Source organism: Vombatus ursinus, unplaced genomic scaffold, assembly GCF_900497805.2.
Source record: "Vombatus ursinus unplaced genomic scaffold, bare-nosed wombat genome assembly UNPS02014489.1, whole genome shotgun sequence".
NCBI lineage: Eukaryota > Metazoa > Chordata > Mammalia > Diprotodontia > Vombatidae > Vombatus > Vombatus ursinus.
The window spans coordinates 315341-337758 of NW_020954267.1; the positions used below are offsets into that span (position 1 = coordinate 315341).

At 44.2% G+C, this 22418-nt stretch overlaps 1 protein-coding gene across 1 annotated transcript in view; it reads left to right on the forward strand.

Moving 5' to 3' along the window:
- Positions 1–20619, forward strand: part of EIF2AK3 (eukaryotic translation initiation factor 2 alpha kinase 3) — a 70810-nt gene extending 50191 nt beyond the window's left edge. The window contains exons 12-17 of the mRNA XM_027861175.1: positions 1322–1471; positions 3245–4019; positions 7653–7820; positions 11016–11117; positions 14864–14926; positions 19426–20619. Coding sequence (XP_027716976.1) covers positions 1322–1471; positions 3245–4019; positions 7653–7820; positions 11016–11117; positions 14864–14926; positions 19426–19602 — 1435 coding nt within the window. The 3' untranslated portion in view covers positions 19603–20619. The remainder of the gene's footprint in view (positions 1–1321; positions 1472–3244; positions 4020–7652; positions 7821–11015; positions 11118–14863; positions 14927–19425) is intronic.
- Positions 20620–22418: the final 1799 nt, after the last annotated feature.

Here is a 22418-nt window from a genome sequence, read left to right on the forward strand (position 1 = left end):
TTGGCTACTGTAACTGACACCAGGCAGGGCAGCAGAAGGAGGGGGAGTGATCTGAGAGTCCAGCGTCTGCCATCTCTAATCAGGGCCAATCAGGGCTTGAGGTAGCAGCTTGGTGGTGAGTTTAGAAGTGATGAACTCATCCTGGGAGGGGCATCTTGTTCCATGAGTTCAAACCAGTCAGGACAGCAGAAGCAGATGGAATGAGCTTTGCCACTTTTTACCATCATCCGCATGAAATATTCCCACCAACTGCTAGTACCCGCCCTCCTGGACTACATTGTATTTAACTGCTTTGTGTGTGTATGTATGTGTATGTATGAACTTTGTATTTATACTATATATGTTATATATTTTTATACATAGCCTTTATGTGGCACATAGTTATATACACACATATATATACACATACATATGTATAAAAAATTGTCTTGCGGCAGCTAGGTGGAGCAGTAAATAGAGCACTGGCCCTGGAGTCAGGAGGACCTGAGTTCAAATGTGGCCTCAGACACATAACACTTACTACCTGTGTGACTCTGGGTTAAGTCACTTAACTCTAATTGCCTTGCCCCCCCAAAAAAATTGTCTCCCCCCTTAGAATGTAAATTCCGCATAAGTAGGGATTGTCTCATTCATTGTATCCCCAGCACACAACATATTGTCTGGCATACAGTGGGAGCAGCTAGGTGGCTCAGGGATAGAGTGCTGGGCTTAGAGTCTGGAAGAGCTGAATTCAAATCCAACTTCAGAAACTTCCTAGCAGTGTGACCTTGGGCAAGTCACTTAACCTCTATTTGCCTTTGGAGAAGGAAATGGCAAACCACTGTAGTATCTTTACCAAGAAAACCCCCTGGACAGAGGTTCACGGGGTCAAGACTGAATGACTGAAATGGCTGACCAACAACAACAGGTACTTAATAGTGATCTGTTGATTGAATTTAAAAATTATAGAGTTTTATTCTTAAAAGCCCAGCATAATAATTGACCTATAGTAAGCTCTTAGTAGATATTGATTTGGTGAATGAATAAATAACTCCATCATTCATCAAAGAAGCCCTTTTTGAATGAGGAATTGTTTCCCTGCCACATGACATGGGACCCCATAGAAAAAAGACCCTTTAAGGAATTTTCCTGTCTTTTTCTTAAGACCCAGTTTGAAACAGAGTAAGCGAGGATTACTTAATTTTATACCTGTAAGTGAAATATTGTTTTTCTAATTGGAGAGTGAGGTAGGGTGGTAATTTAGAAAATCATTTTTTTTTGTTTTTGTTTATGATGAATTTGTCAAAATGATCAGCTCAGTGCTTTACGTCTGTAATGACAGGGAATTGGCCCGTGAGAAGGTGATGCGAGAAGTGAAGGCTTTGGCCAAGCTTGAGCATCCAGGAATTGTGAGATATTTCAATGCCTGGTTGGAAGCACCACCAGAAAAATGGCAGGAGAAGATGGACGAGCTTTGGCTGAAAGATGAAAGGTGACCTCCTCGCTAATGTTCTCTTCTGGGAGGGCTTTCACTTTGTTGGAAGGAAGATTGTTTATGTATCGCAGGGGAAAATTCTAAAAATTGAAGAGCACCAGCACATTCTTGCTCTTAGTGGTCAGGTTTCTTATAACTTTTCCTGACCACTTGTCAATGAAATCTTTTTTGTAATTAACAAAAATATGTATCGCTCTCTGTTGTCTTTAGATCACCTTTATTTCCTGAATATATCCTGCCCACCTCCACCACCTAGTGAGCCACTCCTTATAACACAGAATAAAAAATAAAGACAAAGGCAGTGCAGTGCAACAAAACTAGTATAGGGATCAGTTCTCTAAATTTACTCCATATTTTGGGCCCATAGGCCCCCACCTCTGCTAAGAATGGAACTAGATACATTTTCTCAACTACTCTCTGGGGCCAAGTTTGGGGTGTGTGTGTCTGTGTCTGTGTGTGTACACACACATACAAACATATATACATACACACATATACTGTTTGTTTTCTTATTTGCTTTTGAGAACAATTATTTTCCTTAGAAAGTATGGCCCTCTGAAATTTAGTTCAATGAGAAACTTGCAAATGATGTTTCTCAAGTATAAAGCATTCTGTGGGCTGCTTTAGTTCTCTTCATTCACATATTTATGCTTTTTTTGTGCTATCTTTCACTTTGGAAATTAACAGTGTTTTATAAGTCTTCTTAGATACTTTTGGACTGCACATTTTAAAACCAAGACCTGCTAGGCATCTTAAATAAATGAAATCCTAACAAAGAATTAGCTCACCCCGCCCCCACATGTGGTCAAATGAATTGGCTAATTTTAGTTGTACAAAATATGCTTTAATGGATTTGCTGCTGGCTTTAATAATGGATTGATTCTTTCCATGCTTGAGCGAAAAAGGAATCTAATAGCCTCAGGAAGGGATCTTGGATATAGCTGCAGTGAATATATATAGCTATATATATACTAAGAGCTATATATATAGCTTGGATATAGCTATAGTGAATAATGCAAAAGAAAAAATCTGGAATAAGATCAACAATATAAATACAAACAGTGAAGGGAGGAACGTTTCTCAAATAATAAGGATGTACTAATTTCAGATTCTGTACACAGCCCCTTCTCAACTGAAGGAGGATAAATAGAGCACCTCTTAATGTGTGTGTGGTCCACTCAGAGTATTACTCCATTGGGTTTAGTTTAGCATGCTTTCTTCAGAAGTGGCCCCATAGTTGGGTTGTAGGCCTGCTGAAATATATACATCCCCCCATTACTATTTGAATCATTTCAGAGGCTCTGGGAATTAGGCTAGCAAGTGGCTAGATACACATTTAACAAAATGGGTAGGGAAGACAGAAAAGCCAGGAATGGACCAGTTCGGGGCTGTTTTTGGCCTGTATCATTACAGGAGATGTGATGCTGTTCTGGCACAATCCAAAGTGGACAGACAACTGCTGAGACTGGCCCTTGGGCCCAGATGTAGGGGTTCCCCAGGAGAGTTTTCAGCTAAAAAAAAAAAAATTGTGACAGCCCTTGGTGATTCCTTTTGAGACTGTAACATAAGAAAGCCTTTTAAGTTGACTTGTCCAAATGGATTAATAATATGGAACTCACTATTTTATGCTTCTGTCTTTCATTTAAAAATTTTTGCTGTTAGCACCAGATGGTTTAAATATATGATTGATTGTTTCGGGATGCTCTGTGCACAGTGAGTCATTAATGCATTAACCGCAGAACAATCTTCTCTGTCTTCATTATCTTACAGCACTGACTGGCCTCTCAGCTCTCCCAGCCCAATGGATGCGCCGTCAGTTAAAATACGCAGAATGGATCCGTTCTCCACAAAGGAACATATTGAAATCATAGCTCCTTCCCCTCAGAGGAGGAGGTCATTCTCTGTAGAGGTTTCTTATGGCCAGGAGAGTTCTGACAGTCACTTCTCTCCCCTGGAGTTTTCTGTTACTAGTAATGGGGATGTGAGCGGCTCAGGAGACCCTGTGGTGAACCTGCAGGACAGCTGCCTCACAGACTGCGGCGTCGAAGATGACACGGTGGACGGCAATGATGAGGGCCATTCCTTTGAATTCTGTCCTTCCAATGGCCTTCCTTACCGGAGGTCCAGGGAGAGAACCTCTTCTTCCATTGTGTTTGAAGACTCTGGCTGTGATAACACCCCCAGTAAGGACCTCAGGCCCGTGGCGTTGCACAACGGCACCTCGTGTGCATGCAAGCTCTCCGGGCTTCAGCAGTCTGACTGGAAATTTTCTTCTGAAAGCCCTTTGTCCATTTCTCCTCCAAGACCGACAACCTTAAGTTTGGACCTCACTAAAAACACTGCTGAAAAACTCCAGCCAAGCTCACCAAAGGTGTATCTTTATATTCAAATGCAGCTTTGCAGAAAGGAGAATCTCAAGGACTGGATGAACCAAAGGTGTGCCCTGGAGGAGAGAGAGAGGGCCGTGTGTCTGCACATCTTCCTGCAGATAGCAGAGGCTGTGGAGTTTCTTCATAGTAAAGGACTTATGCATAGAGACCTCAAGGTGTGTATTCCTAAAGGTGCATGCCACCTTAGGGGTTGAGGGCCTCCCTCTTCCTTGGATCATTTCTGAAGGAACTGCCCCAGGAATCAGGAGCCTTTTTCTCATTTGTGAGAGTAGGATGATGAAGGATGTCAGGATCTCTCTGTAAAGTACCGTGATTCTGCTCCAGATAGATACTCTTTTGTGGGATTGCATGAGAAATTTCTTACTACACGGTTTGGGGTCCTTTCCAAAGTACATTGCTTTTTCTCAGGACAGGAGAAAAAGCACTTCTTCATGGAGTCATTGTTGGGTGAATGGGTTCTTCCCTGTTCCCTGATGCTTTCCATGACCTTTGGACTTTGCCCTGCTTGTTAGCGGCTCTGCTGCAGGGTCAGGAAGGAAAGGATGTGGAGATAGAATCCATCTCTTTTTTTTATAATTGTCAGTAGCAATGGCCAAGGAAGAGAGCCCTGCAGAACTTTCTGATAACTTTATGCTTACGTTTCAGAAAGATAAAGTTCCCCTACAGCTAAACCTAATTTAATCATGTATTTCAATCTTAGGCAGCAGTAATGTTGAGAGCACAGGACTGTCTGCCTTAATGTTCCTGCTCTTTTAATTATTACTAATAGCAATAAGAATAATACTGGATGTGTACATAGCATTTTAGGTTTTCAGCATGCTTAAGCCGCACTGTGTCATTAGGCCCTCACAACAACCTCCTCTCTGTCCATGACGTCAGTGCTGGTATGATCTCTGTTTCACAGATGGGAAAAATGAGGTTCAGGGAGGTTGAATGACTTGTCCACGGTCACGTAGCTGGAAAGTGTCAAAAGTGGTATTTTAATTGAACAAGTATTTCTCACTCACCTAGGAAGTCCTTGATAACACCAGGATTGCCTGACACTTTTTACTTGTTGTAAGTGAACTTGCTTTAGCATAAACTGCTTTGCTCCAAATGATCATGGCTGTGTTTGATAAGTAGATCTGGTCAGTTATCAAAATAATATATTTTTAATTTAAGCTTCTTTTTTTTTGTTTTCTTTTTTGGCAAGGCAATCAGGGTTAAGTGACTTGCCCAGGGTCACACAGCTAGTGAATATCATGTGTCTGAGGCCGGATTTGAACTCAGGTCCTCCTGACTTCAGAGCCAGTGCTCTATCCACTGCGCCACTTAGCTGCCCCTAATTTAAGCTTCTTAAGTAAACAAGGGTCATAGGTTCAGATTGCTTGACTTTTTAGCTGCTTTTCTGATCTTGCAGATTTTTGTTCCATGTGCAGAGATCAGTACATGGGCTCGAATTAGTTCTCACCACTGGTCCTCAGTTTTTGCAGCTTCACGTTTCCCCTAATGCTTTTTGGCATCACCCCATAAAGAACTAAACTTCGTTGCAAGATACTAGATTGAGAGGCAGCTTCAGAGTCAGGAAAATGGGTCATCCTTTCCTTTTTAAAGGAATTCACTTTAGTATACATTTATTTAACTTCTGTTATGGCATAGCATTTGGATAGAATTAGGGTGGCGGTTAGGAAAACTCAGGTTCAGATCTTACCTCAGACACTAACTGCATGACGCTGCTCAAGTCACTTAGCCTATAGATAACTTGGGCAACTCCCACGGACTTACCTACTTAGTCATAATGTTCTGTACACATAAGTAGTTCTGGAAAAAAAAATCATAAAATTACATGTGTGTAAGGCACTTAGAATAAGATGCATTGTCCACCCGCAACAATAATAATGATAATAGGGTTTAAGGAACTGGTGATGTGCATGTAAAAAACTACGACATACGTGGTTGGCTTTGATATTCCTTAGTTGTATGAGTCATAGAATGTAAGAGCTGCAAGGATGCTGAAACAATAATTCCACTTCCTTCATTTTATAGATGATGGAACTGAAGCCAAGAGTTTTCGCCTGGTGTTTCTTATCTTGGGATGAATCCTTAAAATTTTCTCTTTTTTTAATCAAAGCCGGACTTCTCTGGACAGTTATAAGAACCTGGCAGGGACACTTAGGTAGCTGACAGGGTAGTGGTTGTGGCGATAGGCCAGTAGGGATCAGGAGTCACTGCCCGGCACAGAAGGTCAGGAGGCAACCAGTGGATTTTTGGGTTGGAAGGGAGAAGATCAAGGGAGGAAAGAAAAGGACATTTTTTAACTTCAGAGAATAGTAACTCTCAGGCTACACAGATAACTGCTTATTGCTTGGGTAGAAAGAGCCAGCTGCTGTAAATGTACATTTCCCATCATCGTGGAAGGTAAAAAGGGAAGTTTTGTCAGATAACACTGTTACTGTTCTGTTTGACTTTTATTCGGGGATACTTGTACCTGACACTAGTTGGACAAAATGGAGGTGACCTCGGTTCATCGATTGACCCTTGCAATAGTATCATGCTTGAGATGTTGCCTTCTTTAACGACATACTGCAGAATTCCAGGAAGAGCGTGAAGGAGCCTCTTTCCCATTGTGTTTGCTTTCTAGAAAGCAGGCTATCCTTCCTGGAAGTGCATCTGTGCGAAGGGGCCTTTTTTGTGTTTCTTGGAGTCCATTTTCATTCCTCTATGAAAGGATTTCTAGGGTTTGAGAAAAGAAAGCACACAGAGTCCTTTTATCTTCAGTTGAGAATACTGCGTTCAGTAAGCAGTTATTAAGAGCCTGCGCATGAGGACCTAGAGGGCCACATGCGGCCTCGAGGCTGCAGGTGTCCTACCCCTGGCCTACTCCATGCCAGGGACTCTGCTAGACACTGAGGATAGAAAAACAATCCCCGCCTATACAGTCTAAACAGGGGGGTTCTTCTGGCACCCCTGGGACCCGGTGCTTTAGTCAGTGTGATCAGCTCCTGCTTTTTGGCCAGATTAATACGAATTCCTCTGCCAAGGAAGGGACATGGTAAGAGAAATGATGACATTATAATGCCAGTCTGGCTATGTGTTAGCTGCTTAGGTGCCCAGGTTGGTGAGGGGGAAACTCGAAATAATGGTGAAAGTAAGTTATGTGGATTTTGTCATTCTCTGCTTGTGAATAGATCTGAAAAGAGACCTTAATCGGTTTGGGGTGTTTGGATACTGGTAGAGTTGCCATCATAAGATGATTGGTTTCCTTTCGGTATGCTTCAGGGAATTCCCAAGATAGGGTTTATTGTTGTTTTTTTTTTTAAACTTATGTATTTACAGAGAAAGTGAGAGAGAAAAGGAGGGAGGGAGAGGAAAAGTGCATGTGGTCCAAACAGCAGCATAGGAAAGTTCAGAGAGCATCATCAGAAAGTTGGCCTCGAGGTGATGAATTTTCTGGCCACAGCAAACTCAAGGAGACTGTCTACTTACTAATGATGTAAAGGGATCATGCTTTCTATCAGTAGGAATACACAGGGTAGAAGGACTACGTTTTTAAAAACAAAACAAAACAAAACGAAAAAGGACTACGTTTCCAGTCACAGAGCTTTTGGAGTAAGAGATTAATTGAGCATCATTGAATCAGTTTTCTTTTTCTTGACAGGCCACATTCAAAACCACTACCCATTCGTCATTCACGGTTGAGAGTGGCCTGTGCCTTGGATCAGGTCCTCTCTCCTTTCCAGTAATCTCTCTGGGTGTTAATTTCCCATTGTTCCCCTCCCTTCTCACTCCCTCTTCTGCTGTTTTCCCAGCCTTCCAATATATTCTTTACGATGGACGACGTGGTAAAGGTTGGCGACTTTGGGCTGGTGACTGCCATGGACCAGGATGAGGAAGAACAGACGGTTCTGACCCCGATGCCCGATTATGCCAGGCATACAGGACAAGTGGGGACCAAACTTTACATGAGCCCAGAGCAGGTGAGATGTTTCTCCGGTGTGACTGGGAGGAGCAGCTTATCAGTGATTCTAATGGAGACCTCTCAGTAGCTGGCTACTGCACGGGCACTCTTTGTAAACTCATGAACTCCTGGTATCCGTGTACAGATGTGTGTGTAAGAGCCTTGCGTACCGTGTGCCCAGTTTAGAAGTGAGGACTTGGTCAAAGAAAGTCCCGCGGAATGAGAGTGAAATGATGTGCTGCTACCGGCCCAAAGGCCCCTCGGACTGGCTTCAGAAGGCAAAGACCTGGGCAGTGTGGAATGGAGAAGGACTGCTTCACTTCCTCTTTCCACCAGCTCTGTTCTGTGTTAGTGGCTGCTGGGGGACTGGTCTGGGCAGGGTCTGTTGGTCAGATCTAAGATGGCCCTCTGTGAGGAAATTTCTCAAATGGTGTACTCACCCTCTATGAATTACCTGACCTAGGTCATAAGAAGAACAAAAGACTCATTTTTGTAAGCTTTTTCTTTGAAGCAAGGCTTCTTGTTATGAATGCCGTTGGACTATGGAATAGCTGCAATTCATTCATAATTCTCACTATTCAAGGGGGAAGGATTATAATGCCAGTGGCAGTCCTTCTCCCTGTCCCTATCCATAATTCTGGGTGCCAGGAAGTCAAGCCCAGAGGCTCCCGTGGGATGCTCCATCTAAGGTCTGAACTCTGGGAGGACTTGAAGGGTGGATTCTCATTTTCTTTTCCCTTGTGCCCTCATTTTTGCTATGTTATGTCAGGGAGTTATTTTACATTTTTGACAGCCCTGTGATTTCATTTGTATGGGAAACTTCCCAGGTGAGGAAAATCCATCCGTCAGTGCAGACTGGCATCCTGTTTTGCATCCTATCTAATCTTAGAGGAGTGGCCAGAGCCCGAGAAGTTGTGCCTCGCCCAGGCTCACATAGCCACCCTTTGTCAGAGACAGGATTTGAACGGAGACCTTCAATTGCCAATCAGTCAACTAGCATTCATTAAGCCCCTACTATGTGCCAGGCACTGACTGTGTGAGTACAAAGAATGAAAGGTCCTGACTTCCAAAGAGCTTACATTCTAATGGAGGAGACAAGTCCATTCTTAGTATAAACAGAATCAAACCAAATAAATTCAGATGAGTTAGACAAAGGAGTTTGAGAGAGAGAGAGAGGCCATTAGCACTGGGGATGAGGAATGCTTCCTGTCAGAGGTGCTGCTAGAGCTCTGTTTTGAAGGTATAGAGGAGTTCTGTGAGGGATGGAGCTGAGGAAGGGATGTCATGCTAGGCATGGGACAGCTGGGCAAAGACTTGGGGTGGGGGGGATGGAGAGTCATGCATAAGGAACAAAGGGAAGACCATGTTGGAGGGATCTCAGAATGTGGTCCGACCCATGAGGGAGACTTCTTGACTCTCAGGCTGACACAACACAACACAACACAACTCCACACAACCTCATGTCTAGGTCGTTTTGTCATATATCCACAAAGCAATGGATCTCACCTACACATCTTCCTCCAGTGCCTCTTAAGACTCACCAAAGTTCCCAAGGAAGAAAAGAAGCCCAGTGGAATTGGGAAGGGCATCCAGTAGCTTCAGTCATTTAAAAGGAAAGGATCAGGGGAGAGAAGAAAGGGGAGGGGCAGGCAACTAGAGTTTGTCATATGTCACTCTAGGAAAGGGGATGGGGGTCACGAAGATGCAAGGGGCCTGTTTCCATGACTGTGTGGTAACACTGTGGCTGCCAGTGTAAGAAATGCACCTTCAGAGCCTTCAAAATGGTGGCAAAGCCTCAAGCCTCTCTCTGGCAATTTAAGAGCTGTAGACCCAAAAGAAGCTTCAGTCTCCTTCTGTCACCTGCTTCCTTCTTTGGTACTTACATACCCAAATCTCTGCCATCCTTTGAAAACAAAAAAACAAAACCTCATCGTACCCTATTGTTGTGTTTAATTGTTTCAGTTGTGTCTGACTCTTCATGACCCCATTTGGGGTTTTCTTGGTAGAGATACTAAAGTGGTTTGCCATTCCCTTCTCCAGCTTATTTTACAGATGAGGAAGCTGAGGCAAATGGGGTGAATTGACTTGCCCAGAGTTACACAGCTAGTAAGTTTCTGAGGCCGGATCTGGACTCAGGAAGATGAGTTGTTCTGACTCCCAGCCTGAGCTCTGTACACTTTGGCGCCACCTAGCCGCCTGTCTTTTAACGAGTCAGTGGTAGCTTGGAAGACAGTCTCTAGTGGGACAGCCCAAGATCTGTGCTCCTCCCGGTGTGAGCACTTTAACATTTTTACCAGTGACTCGGGATGAGTGTCACGCTTGTTGTATTTGAAGGTGGCCCAAAGCCAGCCTGGGTAGTTGAGTGTTGGGATCCAAAAAGCTTTTGATAAAGAGTTTCAACATTAGGTCTAATTAAGCTAATGAAGTTGGATGAGGGTTCGGGAATTATTTGGACAAGGAAAAGGGGAGGTGAACTAGACAGCCGTTTGATTAAAAAGTCATTTGATTTTAATGAACTCCAAGCTGACTGTGAATCAACAGTGAGACACGGCAACCACCAAAGCTAATGTCATTTTAGGCTGTATTGAGGAAAGTGGCGTCCAGGACTGAGGGCGTGACCATCCCGATGTGTCAGGCCCTAGTTGTACCATGCCTGGAGCTCTGTGTTTAGTTTTGGGCACCAATTTGAGGAAGGGCATTGATGAGCTTAAGAGGTTGCTGAAGAAGGTATATTGGCTGGTGAAAAGCCTTGAGGTCATGCCAGATGAGGATTGGTTAAAATAATTAGGGAAATTTAGAAGTTGCTAAGAGACAAATTTGGGCTTGATGTTAGGAAACACTTGCTCACAATCAGAGCTGCTGCCCTAAAGTGGAAGGGCCTGCCTTGGGAGGGAGGGAGGAAGTTCCCCAGTCACTGGAGCCACCTTTCTGGCAGGTTGTGAAGGGGCTTTGTGTCCAGGTATAAACCAAATTGGAAGGTTCCCAAGGCTCCTCCCAGCTCTGAGCTTCTAAGACGCTGCATGACCTGTAGAGAACATAGCTCCCAGCTACATGGTTAACAGAATTTTTATGTTCTTAATTAACTGTCCTTGCTGCTTTGTGTGGGCTAAGAGGTAACTAGATATGCCATGAATGTCATTGATGCCTTTTTATTCACTGATTTCTTCATCGATATTGTTTATTTCACTAATTCCCATCTCATGTTGGATTTCAGATTTATGGGAATACTTATTCCCATAAAGTGGACATCTTTTCTTTGGGCCTGATCCTATTTGAACTGCTATACCCGTTCAGCACTCAGATGGAGAGGGTCAAGGTGAGTGTTTCTTTTAAAAAGAATGAAACAAAATAGTGATAAAAGATATAAGAATAAAGTTCAAGGAAAAACTAAATTCTTAAAGTAACAAGCTAATAAACGTTAGAAATGGAACATGACATGAGGAGGGAAGTCTTGTCAAGGATGAGATTACCCTGGGAGAGTTGTAACGGTTGTTAATTTAGAATTATTTGCACAAATTATGTTCAATTTCAGTTAAATCTTTAGTTTTTAAGTTATGGCTAGTTGAATTTGTTCCCATAATTTTACTTCATCTTCTTATAATTTACCAATTTGTTGAATATGTACTGTGCATCCACTAAAATGTGTGAAGGAGATTGAAACATAAACCTTATTCTCACCCATCAATAAATTTGCCATTTTTAGTTAAGGAAGGGAAAGGAACACATGGGAAACAGAAGGATAAGTGATTTGTTGGGATAAGAAGGTCCCTCAAAGTATGGATTTGGAGAGTCACAAGAGCAGGTTAGGGTGTAATAACATTCGTTCTTCAAACCTTGATTGAGTCCCTGCTAAGTGCCAGGAACATGTGAGGCCTTGGGGCCACTAGGACAGCAGTGAAGCAATCTGTCCTCCAGAGCTGACCCCCGTGTTGTTGACTGGAGTGAGGGTGAGTCTTCTGGGAGGTTCACTGGCCCTCTGAGAGAGCAGGGAGTATATCAGAATCCCAGTTACTGCAGGGCAGCTCCGAGAGCTCCCCAAGAGCCTGCCTCAGTTAATGGTGCCATGTAACATGAGCAGAGGCCTGGAGGAGAGCCAGGGAGAGAGCAGTTCAAATAGGGTATGCATGGGGACAAGCAAGCAGGTAGCCAGATGGGGCTGCACCCTAAAGGGCAGCAGGAGGACTTGGGGCTCTGTGCGGTGGGCAGTACCCCAAACTGGGTCTTCACCTGAGAGATGGCGTCTACCCTTCTTTACTGAGGAGCAGGGCCTGTGGGTATGGAGCATGGCGAGCACTGGTCAGCCTGCATGGAGGGCTTTGTTAGTTTGGCTGAGCTGCTTTCTTCCTCATTCTTTTCATTCTTTGTTCCAAGGGCTGATTCTCCTGAGATGGAAAGGTTGGGGGGAGGGAAGAGGACTAGATTCAGAAAGGAAGCAGAAAATGGTTTAAAGGGATCAATTGGGTTTGTGTTTTTCAATCCCAAGGCCTAAAACAAAAGTAACATTTTCTGTTTTTTGTTTTTTTTAGTGAGGCAATTGGGGTTAAGTGACTTGCCCAAGGTCACACAGCTAGTACGTGTCAAGTGTTTGGTCTGAGGCCGGATTTGAACTCAGGTCCTCATGACTTCTATCCACTGCTCTATCCACTGCGCCACCTAGCTGCCCCTCAAAAGTACCATTTTCAAAATATAATTAATTTACTCCCCGCAGTGATTATGTGAAAGCTAGCCATTGACCCTTAGGCTACCTGTGGAGCTTTGTGTTAAGTCACTTGCTTTTTCTTACTCCCTTTCAAATGTTCCCAGAGAGCTTAGGCAGGAAGTGAAGATGACCCCCGGTGACCATCTTCTCCTCACCAATAAGCCTCTCTCATTCCTTTGCCACCCAATCAGAAGTTTACCTAGGAGGTGGGAGGGCACGTCTCTTTCTAAATTCCTTTCACGATATTTTTACTGCATTTTAAGATGAGGAGTAGTGATTTAAAATGAAGACATCCTCACCTCAGGGCTGCCTTCTGGTACAACTGCCTCATTCACTACTTTAATAATTTGGTGTCATGAGATTGATCTCCTTCCTCTTTCATCTCCTTTCCTTTCTGTCTTCAACCCCCTTCACTTAAGGAGATGACATCCCCCTGATGATCTCAGACCTCGATTTGGACGGGGCAGCACCGAGCGCTCCTGTCATCCTCAATTCCTCTTTAATCTGGCTCTGGCACGTTTGCCTTAGTGAGAAAGCCTAATTACAGCGGCTTATTAGGTGATCAGATTTCTCTGACAGCAGAATGTGCTCAGAGTCTCACCTCCAGCAGGAGAAAGCCACTGCGGAATCCTGCCTGCCGTGGGCCACTGAACTGTCATTCTGCACTGGAAAGTGTTTTGTTCCTATTAGACTCACTCAGTTATTCTGCTGGGCTCCCTTTGATACCTGTTTTTTTTTTTAAATCAGTTTATATTAATGCCTTTTGTTTTTACGTCCTGTTGTTTATGTCACAGGTTACTGCTCCTCCCCCTCAGTATGTCCCCTCTCCTCTAGGAGCCTTCCTTGTAAAAAACAAAAGAACCTGTTCAGCAAAACAGCCCCCAAATGCCCTCCCCCATCTGACAGTGCTTGCAGCATCCCACCCACACTGTCTCCCACCTTTCCCATGAAAGGAGGAAGCAGTGTTTCCTCATCTCTTCTCTAGAGCCAAGATACATCTTTATAAAACTGCAGCACTGTTTTGTTTTGTTGTTTACTTTTTGTTTACGCTATTGCAGTCATCTGTATTGTTTTGCTGATTCTGCTTACTGCAGTCTGCATAAGTTCATACAAATCTTCAAATGTTTCTCTGAAATCTGTAGGAACATTCCATTGTATCTACATGCCACAGTTTGTTTAGCCATTACCCAGTCATTGGGCCCATTAGTAGAAACACTTAAATACGTGTTATAAAGCAGCACCCACAGGCCAAGAAAGGCCTGGTTCCAGTGCTTAAAATTTTTAAAAAAGCTAATTTTAAAAAAACACTTTCATTGAATTTAAAACAATGAGCTCAAAGCTAAGTTGACAAAAAGCCTTACTTGTTAAATCTCGGCTTCAAATTTTAGTTCTTTTAATTCAGTGCATTTCCAAAATGCCCTTCACTTTCTCCAGCCCAGGGCCAGGCTTGTCTCTGGGCCTTGACCATCCTTGGGTGCAGGCACCCCTCTCCTCCCAGTTCATTGGAGTTTCTTCCTCTTTGTGTGTCAGAAATTCAGGTTTTTCCACAGTGTAGTCATGGCGTAGGTGACTCGTCATTCTGACTTATCCTTTAAAGTGGATGGATAAATAAATGCCTGTCCAATTCCATTAGGACATTGGGCTCAGGAGAGGCAGGGATTGTAGAGCCCATTTAATCCAACATCCTCACTTTTCATATGAGGACATGGAAGTCTGGAAATGTGAAAACACTGGCCACGGTCCCCTGGGCTGCAGGTGTCAGAGCCTGGGCTCAAGCCCCACTATGCGGTGCTGGTGGCTTCTGAAAGCTAGTTTTTCTTGTCAGGGAAGGGAGGGAGGGAAGGGGAATAAACATGCATATGGCTCCTTTATGTTCTAGGCCTGTGCGAGGCGCCTTTGCAAACATTATCTCATTTGATCCTCTCATCCAAAGATGATACAATATTGGCATGAAGTTTAGTGAATAAACAGCTCAGGAATGTTTCTCCCTTGGAGGGAGGTAATATGCCTGTTCTGGGTAAATCCATGAATGATGGGCTCTTTGGCAAAAGCCCTTTCATCTCTCCTGATATCCCGGAGTCAGAGCCACATATCCCAGGCTTTTCCTGTGGCGTTGGGATCTAATTACGTTTACATTATTTGCTGGGGTTTGATCCCTTGATGCAGTGTATATTGGGACTCTGAAAAACAGAGATAGACGATTTTGGCAGGAGGAGATGTCAAGTTTTCCTTTGATTTCATTTCACTTTCCTCTTGGTCATTCTAGCCATCAAAAAAGTTTTGTTTTCAAAATGTTTAGATCTATGATGGGACAAGAAATAAAAGGGTGAAAAGACACTCAGCACTTCTTTTTTCTTTTTCAGACATTAAGTGATGTAAGGAATCTCAAATTTCCACCACTGTTTGCTCAGAAATATCCTCAAGAAGTAAGTATGTGTGTACTCACTCATCCGACTTATTCTTTAGAAGCCTAGGCTGGCAGAGCTGGAAACAACCTCTTGAGATCATCTCGTCCAGGGATGAGGACCTAGATTCTAGTCTCTCCTCCCCGTTCTGTAGATAACAAATTAAGGCTAAAAACTGAAGTGGCTTGTCCAAGGTCACTGAGTAAGCACGGCAGACCTGGGATGAGAGCCCTGCTCTCTTGATGCCCTATGCAGTGAGTTTTCCTGTGGTACCATCCTGCCTCCCTCACATAACATTAAATTACCTGCTTCACTCATTCTGGGATAGTAACCATAGATACTTGTAGGACATATGCTTAACTTTTCAGAGCACTGGCTTATTTTAGCCTTACAGGTTCTGCTTTTTCAGTTAGAAAAAGGTGTTTGCATATCACACTGTTAATAATTCTCCTGTATCCCACTAAAAAGTTTCCCCACTCAACCACAATATAGTTTCTCGTCAGATTTCATAATGAAATGTTTTAAAATGTATTGAGTTCCAAAGCAAAGAAATAAATGCTTGTATCAAAGTGCTCAGTCTTCCTTTTCCCTCTTTGTTCAGTTTTTTTATCCCCCCAGAGCCCTCAAGCTCTTTGACTTTTTCTGTCATCCCCCTTTCGTTTCCCTCTGCCCACATTTGCCTGAATTTACTTCGGCTTTGTTTCAGCTTTCCTTTCCCCTTGACTTCCTTCCTCTCTCCTGGTGGTCCCTGCCCACCTGGTCCATTGCCTTCATCCTTTTCAGCTGCTCCTCCCTCGCTTCCCTTCCTCTTTTACGGGTGTTAGACCAGATCAATGCCAAAGCTGCCCCCACTCGATTTTCTTCCCCGTGCTGCCTTCTTGAGATGCTCTTTGTTTATCCTTCAGGAAGGCACCTTTCTTCCCTCACCTTTGTTTTCCTGACACCGTCTAAAATCTGCAACATTCTGGTCTGGTAGACAGGCCAAATATTATTCTCCCTGCTGGAGTAATTAGCAAAATGGGGAACAGACAGGTTAAGGCACTTGCTTAAATTCCTGCAGCTAATTAGTTGGGGGGCCCCCCCAACAGTTAATTAACTTCATTGTGTCAGCTATAAGCTAATAGTTTCCTATGCAATGGGGAGGCCCATCTGCAAATAGGCCACTTGCTACAAATTTACCTTCACGTAGATGGACAGTTTATAAGCTTAAAGATCTCAAATGCATAGAGCATGTAAACAATCTAGCTTTGATGATTCTTTCCCAGTTCTCCATCTTTATTCTCCCTTTGCTCTCCTATTAAACACACACAGAGAACCTAGTCCATTCTTGCTTTAAACATTAGAAGCTTTAAGTAAACTATTTTTACCTCTATTGCCTCTTTTTTCAATGAAAAAATTGAGGCCATTCACTGAGAGTTCTTAACTCTCCCCTCCTCGTCCTCACGTTGCTCAGACATCTTCCCCCACTCTCTTCTCCTTTGCCTCTTTGTCTCATGAAGATATGACTCTTCTCCTTGCCAGGGAACACCTGTCTAAATGCACAGGGGATTGCCTCCCATCCTCTCTTCTCCAGCAGATTACCTCCTCTACAATCCTCTTTCTGCTCTAATCTTCGGTCTTTCCCCATCCATTGGCTCCTTCCCTGTTGTCTGCAGACATGCCAATGTTTCCCCTATCTCTGAGGAGGCTTCACTTGATTCTGCCATCGCTGCTGGCTGTTGTCCTATATCTCTCATCCCCTTATTGGTTAAACTCCTTGAGAAAGCCATCTACAACCTGCACCCCCATTTCCTCTCTTCTCCCTATTTCTCAACTCTTTGCAAATAAGGCTTGCAGCAGCCTTATCTTCAAACTCAAAATGCTGTCTCTCCAAAGTCACCAGTGATTTCTGAATTGGCAAATCTAACACCCTTTTCATAGCCCTGATCCTTCTTGAACTCTCGAGCCTTCGATATTGTCGATCACCTCCCAGATTCTCTCTTCTCTAGGTTTTCATGACGTTGTTCTCTCCTGGCTCTCTTCCTACTTTTCCAGATGCTCTTTCTTGGCTTTTTGGGTTTTTTTTTTCCCCTGGTTCTTCACCCAGATCGTGGCCACTAATGGTAGGTGATCCCCAAGGCTGTGTCCTGGGCCCTTTTCTCTTCTCCCTCAATGGTATCTTGTTTGGCACCTCATCAGCTCTCTTGTGTTCAATTTTCATTTCTATGCACATGGTTGCCAGATCTGGGTATCCACCCCTGACCTCTCTCTTGAGCTCCAGTCTCACATCACCGACCGCCTTGTGGACATCTCAAATTGGATCTCCCATAGAGATCTTAAGCTCAACACATCCAAAGCAAAACTCGTTATCTTTATCCCACCATCATTATTATCCCATATGTGTCATCAGTATTCCTCCCACCACCCCTACTATCATTGTTGAGGGACCCACCTTCATCCTAGCCTCCAGGCTGGCATCCCTGACGTCGTCCACAGCTCCTCATGGGCACACACTTCACCGTTGTGTTCTGTTGTCCAGTCTTGTCATCTCTACTTTTACAGCATCTCCTGTGTGTCCCCTTCTCTCCATGCATACACCCACAAGCCTGGTGCAGGCTGTCATCACCTCACCCCTGGACTGTTGTACTACACTATCCTATTGTTTGGTCCCTCCAATGCCAGAGTGAATGTTCCCACAACACCAGTCTGACCAGGTCATCCCCTTTATGTCCAGCGTTCTTATGCTTTACTCTTCTCCATATGCTTCTTCTTGAGGTGACACCTGTGTTCTTGATGTGGCTGGCACCTGACACCTGGCCAATGCCTCCTCACCTCTCCTTCCTGCTTTCAAGACTGGGCTCCAATCCCATCCTCTGCTAGAGGCCTTTCCCAGTCTCCCTCTGAGATCACTTTCCTCTTACACCGCATCTGTTTGCATGTTGTCTCTTCCATTAGAATGCGAGCTGCCTGAGGGCAGACACTGGGTTTTTGCCTTTCCTTGTATCTGTAGCTCTTAGCACAGTGCCTGGCACATAGCCAGTACTCGGTAACAGTGTGTTGACTGCTTGACTATGAATGCTAGGTTGTGGAGCTGTAAAGATCCTTTGAAATCATCTTGTTCAAACTTCTTATTTTGAGGATGAAGAAACTTGGCACAGTGGGTAGAGACCTGAGTCTGCAGTCAGGAAGGCCTGAGCTCAAATCCAGCCTCAGACGCTTACTTGAGTGCTTACCTTGGGCAAGGCCCTTAATCTCTCTGAGCCTCAGTTTCCCCATCTGTAAAACAGGGATCAGAACAGCACCTGCCTTTCAGGGTTGTGTATCTTTGAAGAATTTTTCACAGCCAAAATAGAAGATACATTTAGCCTTCACCCAGGGTTGTCATAAGGATAAAATGAGGTGACATTTGTAAAGCACTTGGCACAGTGCCTGGCACATAATAGGTGCCCTATGAATGTTAGCTATTATTATTGGCTGTTATTAGTGAAGGCGTGAAGAGAAAAGCCCAAAGTTACCTGGGTAGGAAGTGGATGAGCTGGCGTTTGCCTCCACGCCAAGGGACTCCAAAGGAGTCTTCCCCTGCCTCCATGTAGTACCGTCCTCTTTGTCCAGAGAGTTGCTTCTCATCCTTTCCTTACTCCAGTGTTTCTCCCTTCAGACTCTTGTCCCTTTTAAGATTGTCCTGGTTCATTCCACGTGTTCTGCACCTTGGACGCCAGCCCTTTCTTCATCCTTGAAACGCCATCGGTGTCTCGGTGGGATGGGGGTGCGAGGAGAGGGAGAGAGACTCTCCCTGGGGTTCTGGGCAGGCTGCTGGTTAACCCCTTAGGGCCAGCTAAGTTGGAGGCGATGATTGTGCTGCCCACTTCACACGGTTCTTACGTTCAAATTGTTAATAAGAATTTTTATTCACTTGTATTGATAAAAAGCTTTCTTTATCATTGAGGACATGCATAGCAGAGAGGAGCTCAGTAAATGGTAGAGGAGAATTGGAAGGAAGGGCTGGGATAGGTCAGTGTGCTAGGCAGGGCCTCAGCGAGGCCCTGGGGACCCAGCCACTGCCCACCCTGCAGCTTCCATTTTTGGGGGGAGGGAAAGCAATATGTATGCAGAGGTGAGGGACTGAAAATGAGGAGGGTTGGGAGAGACCGTGTGGGAGCCGTCATGAGCTGAAGGTCGCAAAAGATTCGGAGAGGCCGAGATGTGGAGGGAGTGAATCTAGGCATGAAGGGACACCCTGTGCCAAGGCCCAGAGATGGGAGATGGAATGTTATTGGGGGGGGGGGGTGTGAAATAATGGTAAAAATCCCATGTCAGGGAAAACTGCAGTGTCACAGCTGAAGAAGAGGACAGAGTCAGACCTGATACAACAGCCCAAGTTCTCCAGCAGATTGTGAAAATCTTTATGCATTCGAGAGCACCTGGTTCAGTAATTAGGCATTCATTGTCAAAAAGCCAAACATTGTTGACTGATGTGAAACCTTGCTTCCTGAGCTCGCCTTCATTCTTTTACCCTAAATTTTGTTTCCTTAATATTTCAGTACACGATGGTTCAACACATGCTTTCTCCGTCTCCCACGGAGCGACCCGAGGCCACGGACATCATTGAAAATCCTTTATTTGAAGACTTGGAGCTCCCAGGGAAAACGGTGCTCAGGCAGAGGTCTCGCTCCCTGAGTTCATCAGGAATGAAGCATTCAAGGCAACCCAGCAAGTAGTGGCACCATGGCAGCCCAGCCGACCGTAACCCTACTGGGCCGGCCTGGCCCCAAAAGTCACATCCCACCCGCTTCTTAGACTTGAAAATCATGTTCTCGGGCTGTTTAAATTTGGCCTGTTCTGGGTAAGGCAGGTTTAAATGGCCTTCTCAGGCAAGGCATGAGAATGTTGATCAATGTCTGTTCTTCAGACAGTCCCTGACCTTTTCTCCGGGGTCCCTTCCGCTTTAGTCCCTCCTCGCTGGCTGGCCACTTTCCACTTCTGATGACCTTCACTCTTTCATGTGTTGGGATGTCTTTAAAGCCTGCCACCTGGGAAGAGAAAGATTCCTAAATGTATATAGAATTAAGATATTTTTATAGTACAGAAGAAGGTCTCCACATGCCATGATTCTATTCTAGAAATTTACTCTTTGAGGACATAATGGTGATTTTCAAAACTGGGATCCCCAAAAGCAGACTCTCTTTTTGTCCTGGTTGGTCCAGTTAGGAATCTGCACTATTTACAGGGCAGGTAGCACAATGGTAGAGAAGCCTCTGTCTAAAGCTAGTTTTCTAGGGGTATCTGTGGTATTATAGTTCCATATCTTAGATGGTCCTAAGCAAAGGTTAAAGGCAGTTTGTATTTGCACTCCAGTAGAGGGAAATGAAGCTTTTGATGTAAATTGGCCATAGGCACTAGGGTTTTTTTGGAGGCAAAAAAATCTTAGTAAGAAGTGAACATATATTACAGCTAATTCTTACAATTATGGAAAATTTCCAGCCTAATGAAATCATATGTCTTAACATAATCTTGTAGATTGGTACTTTTTGAAATCTGATTGTAGACTACTGCTTAATTATCTAACTTATCTGCCTAATATGGTTTTTATTTTTCACTGTAAATATGTTCATTTTTATTTATAAAAATGCTGAATCAATCCATTTGGGTTGGTGGTGTACAGAACACACATAAAAGTGTGTTAACTATTGTGACTTCTTTCAAGTCTAAATGATTTAATAAAACTTTTTTATTTATGGCTTGTCTTTTACTTTGTGAAAATCACAAAACAGAGTTCTCTTAAATTTTCCAGGAGGGAATGAAAGGGCTGGTCACTTCTCTGCCTTCAGGAAGCTCTGGTTCTAGGGCCCAGAGGCACATTCAGAAAGAGATCCCACAGCTTCGGGAGAACCTCACGTTCCTTTCTTTTCCTCTCTATGTAAGGTCCTCAGAAGGCATCAGCAACAGCAACAAATATATTTATTGGCTGAGTGCCCAAGCCCAGTGCAGTCAGATACAAATCCTTCTTCCTCTATTTGGTTTTGCTTGGTGATCTCATCAGCTGCCATGGGCTCAATCATCATCTCTGTCTATGCTGGTGATTTTCACATTTGCTTACCCAGCCCTAGCTTCTCTGCTGACCTCCACTCTCGAATTTCCAACTGTCCAACATCTCAGACAGGATTTCCAGTAGACTTCTTAAACTCAGTGTGTCCAAAAATGAACTCATTGTCTTTCCCTCCAAACTTCCCTGTTACTGTTGAAGGCAAGACCATCCTCCCACTCGCCCAGGCCAGCAAGCTCAGTGTCATGCCCAATTCCTCACTATCTCTCACTGTCCCCACATCTAATCCCTCGCCAATTTTACCTTTGTGGCATCTCTTGGATACCACTCCCTGACTTCCCCCCTCCTCTGACACTGCCACTTCTTTGTAAAAGAGAGGGCCTCATTCCCTGGACTACTCCCATAGCCTGCCACAAGCCTCTCCCCACTCCAGCCCATCCTCCACTCAGCTGCTAAAGTCGTTTTTCTAAAGCACAGGTTGGACCATGTCACCCACATAGTCAATAAACTGCAGTGGCTCTCTCACCTCCAGGATCAAATATAAAATCCTCTGTTTGGTGTTCAAAGCCCTTTAAAACCTAGCCCCTCCCACCTTTCCAGTCTCTTCTCCCTTCCCCCATACTCTCTGATCAAGTAATACTGGTCCTTGCTGTTCCTCATAGGAGACCCTCTCATCCCCTGACTCTTGGCATTTTCACTGTCTGTGTTTCCCATGCCTGGAATGCCCTCCCTCCTCATCGTTGCCTCCTGGATTCCCTGTTTTCCTTCAGATTCCGGATAATGTCCTACCTTCTACAGGAAGCCTTTCCCATTCCCTCTTAATTTCCTCTGTTGATTATTTCCTACTTATCCTGAACATAGAGTGTTTGTAGATGGTTGTTTGCACAATGGGCATGTTGTTTAGTTGTTTTCAGTCATGGTCCACTCTTCGTGACCCCATTTGGGGTTTTCTTGGCAGAGATATTAGAGTGGTTTGCCTTTTCCTTCTCCAGCTCATTTTCTCGAAAAGGAAACTTAGGCAAATAGGCTTAAGTGCCTTGTCCAGGACCACACAGCTAGTAAGTATCTGAGGGCAGATTTGAATTTAGGTCTTCCTGACTTTAGACTCAGCCCTCTATCCGCTGGGTCACCTAGCTGCCGTATAATAATCATAGCTGGCATTTATAGAGTGCCTACTTTTTGTACTCTACAATTATTATCTCATTTGGTCCTCATGACAACTGTGAGAGGTAGGTGCTATTATTATCTCCATTTTACATCCGAGGAAACTGAGGCAAGCAAAAGTTAAGTGAATTGCCTGAGGTCACCCAGCTAGTGTCTGAGGCCAGATTTGAACTGGGGTCTTCCTGACTCCAGGCTGAGCCCTCTATGCACTGTGCCACCTAGCTGCCTAAACAAATATCTCGTTTGATTTTCACAACAACTGTGAGAGGTAGGTGCGATTATTATCCCCATTTGACAGTTGGGAGAACTGAGTTACGTAGAGTATGA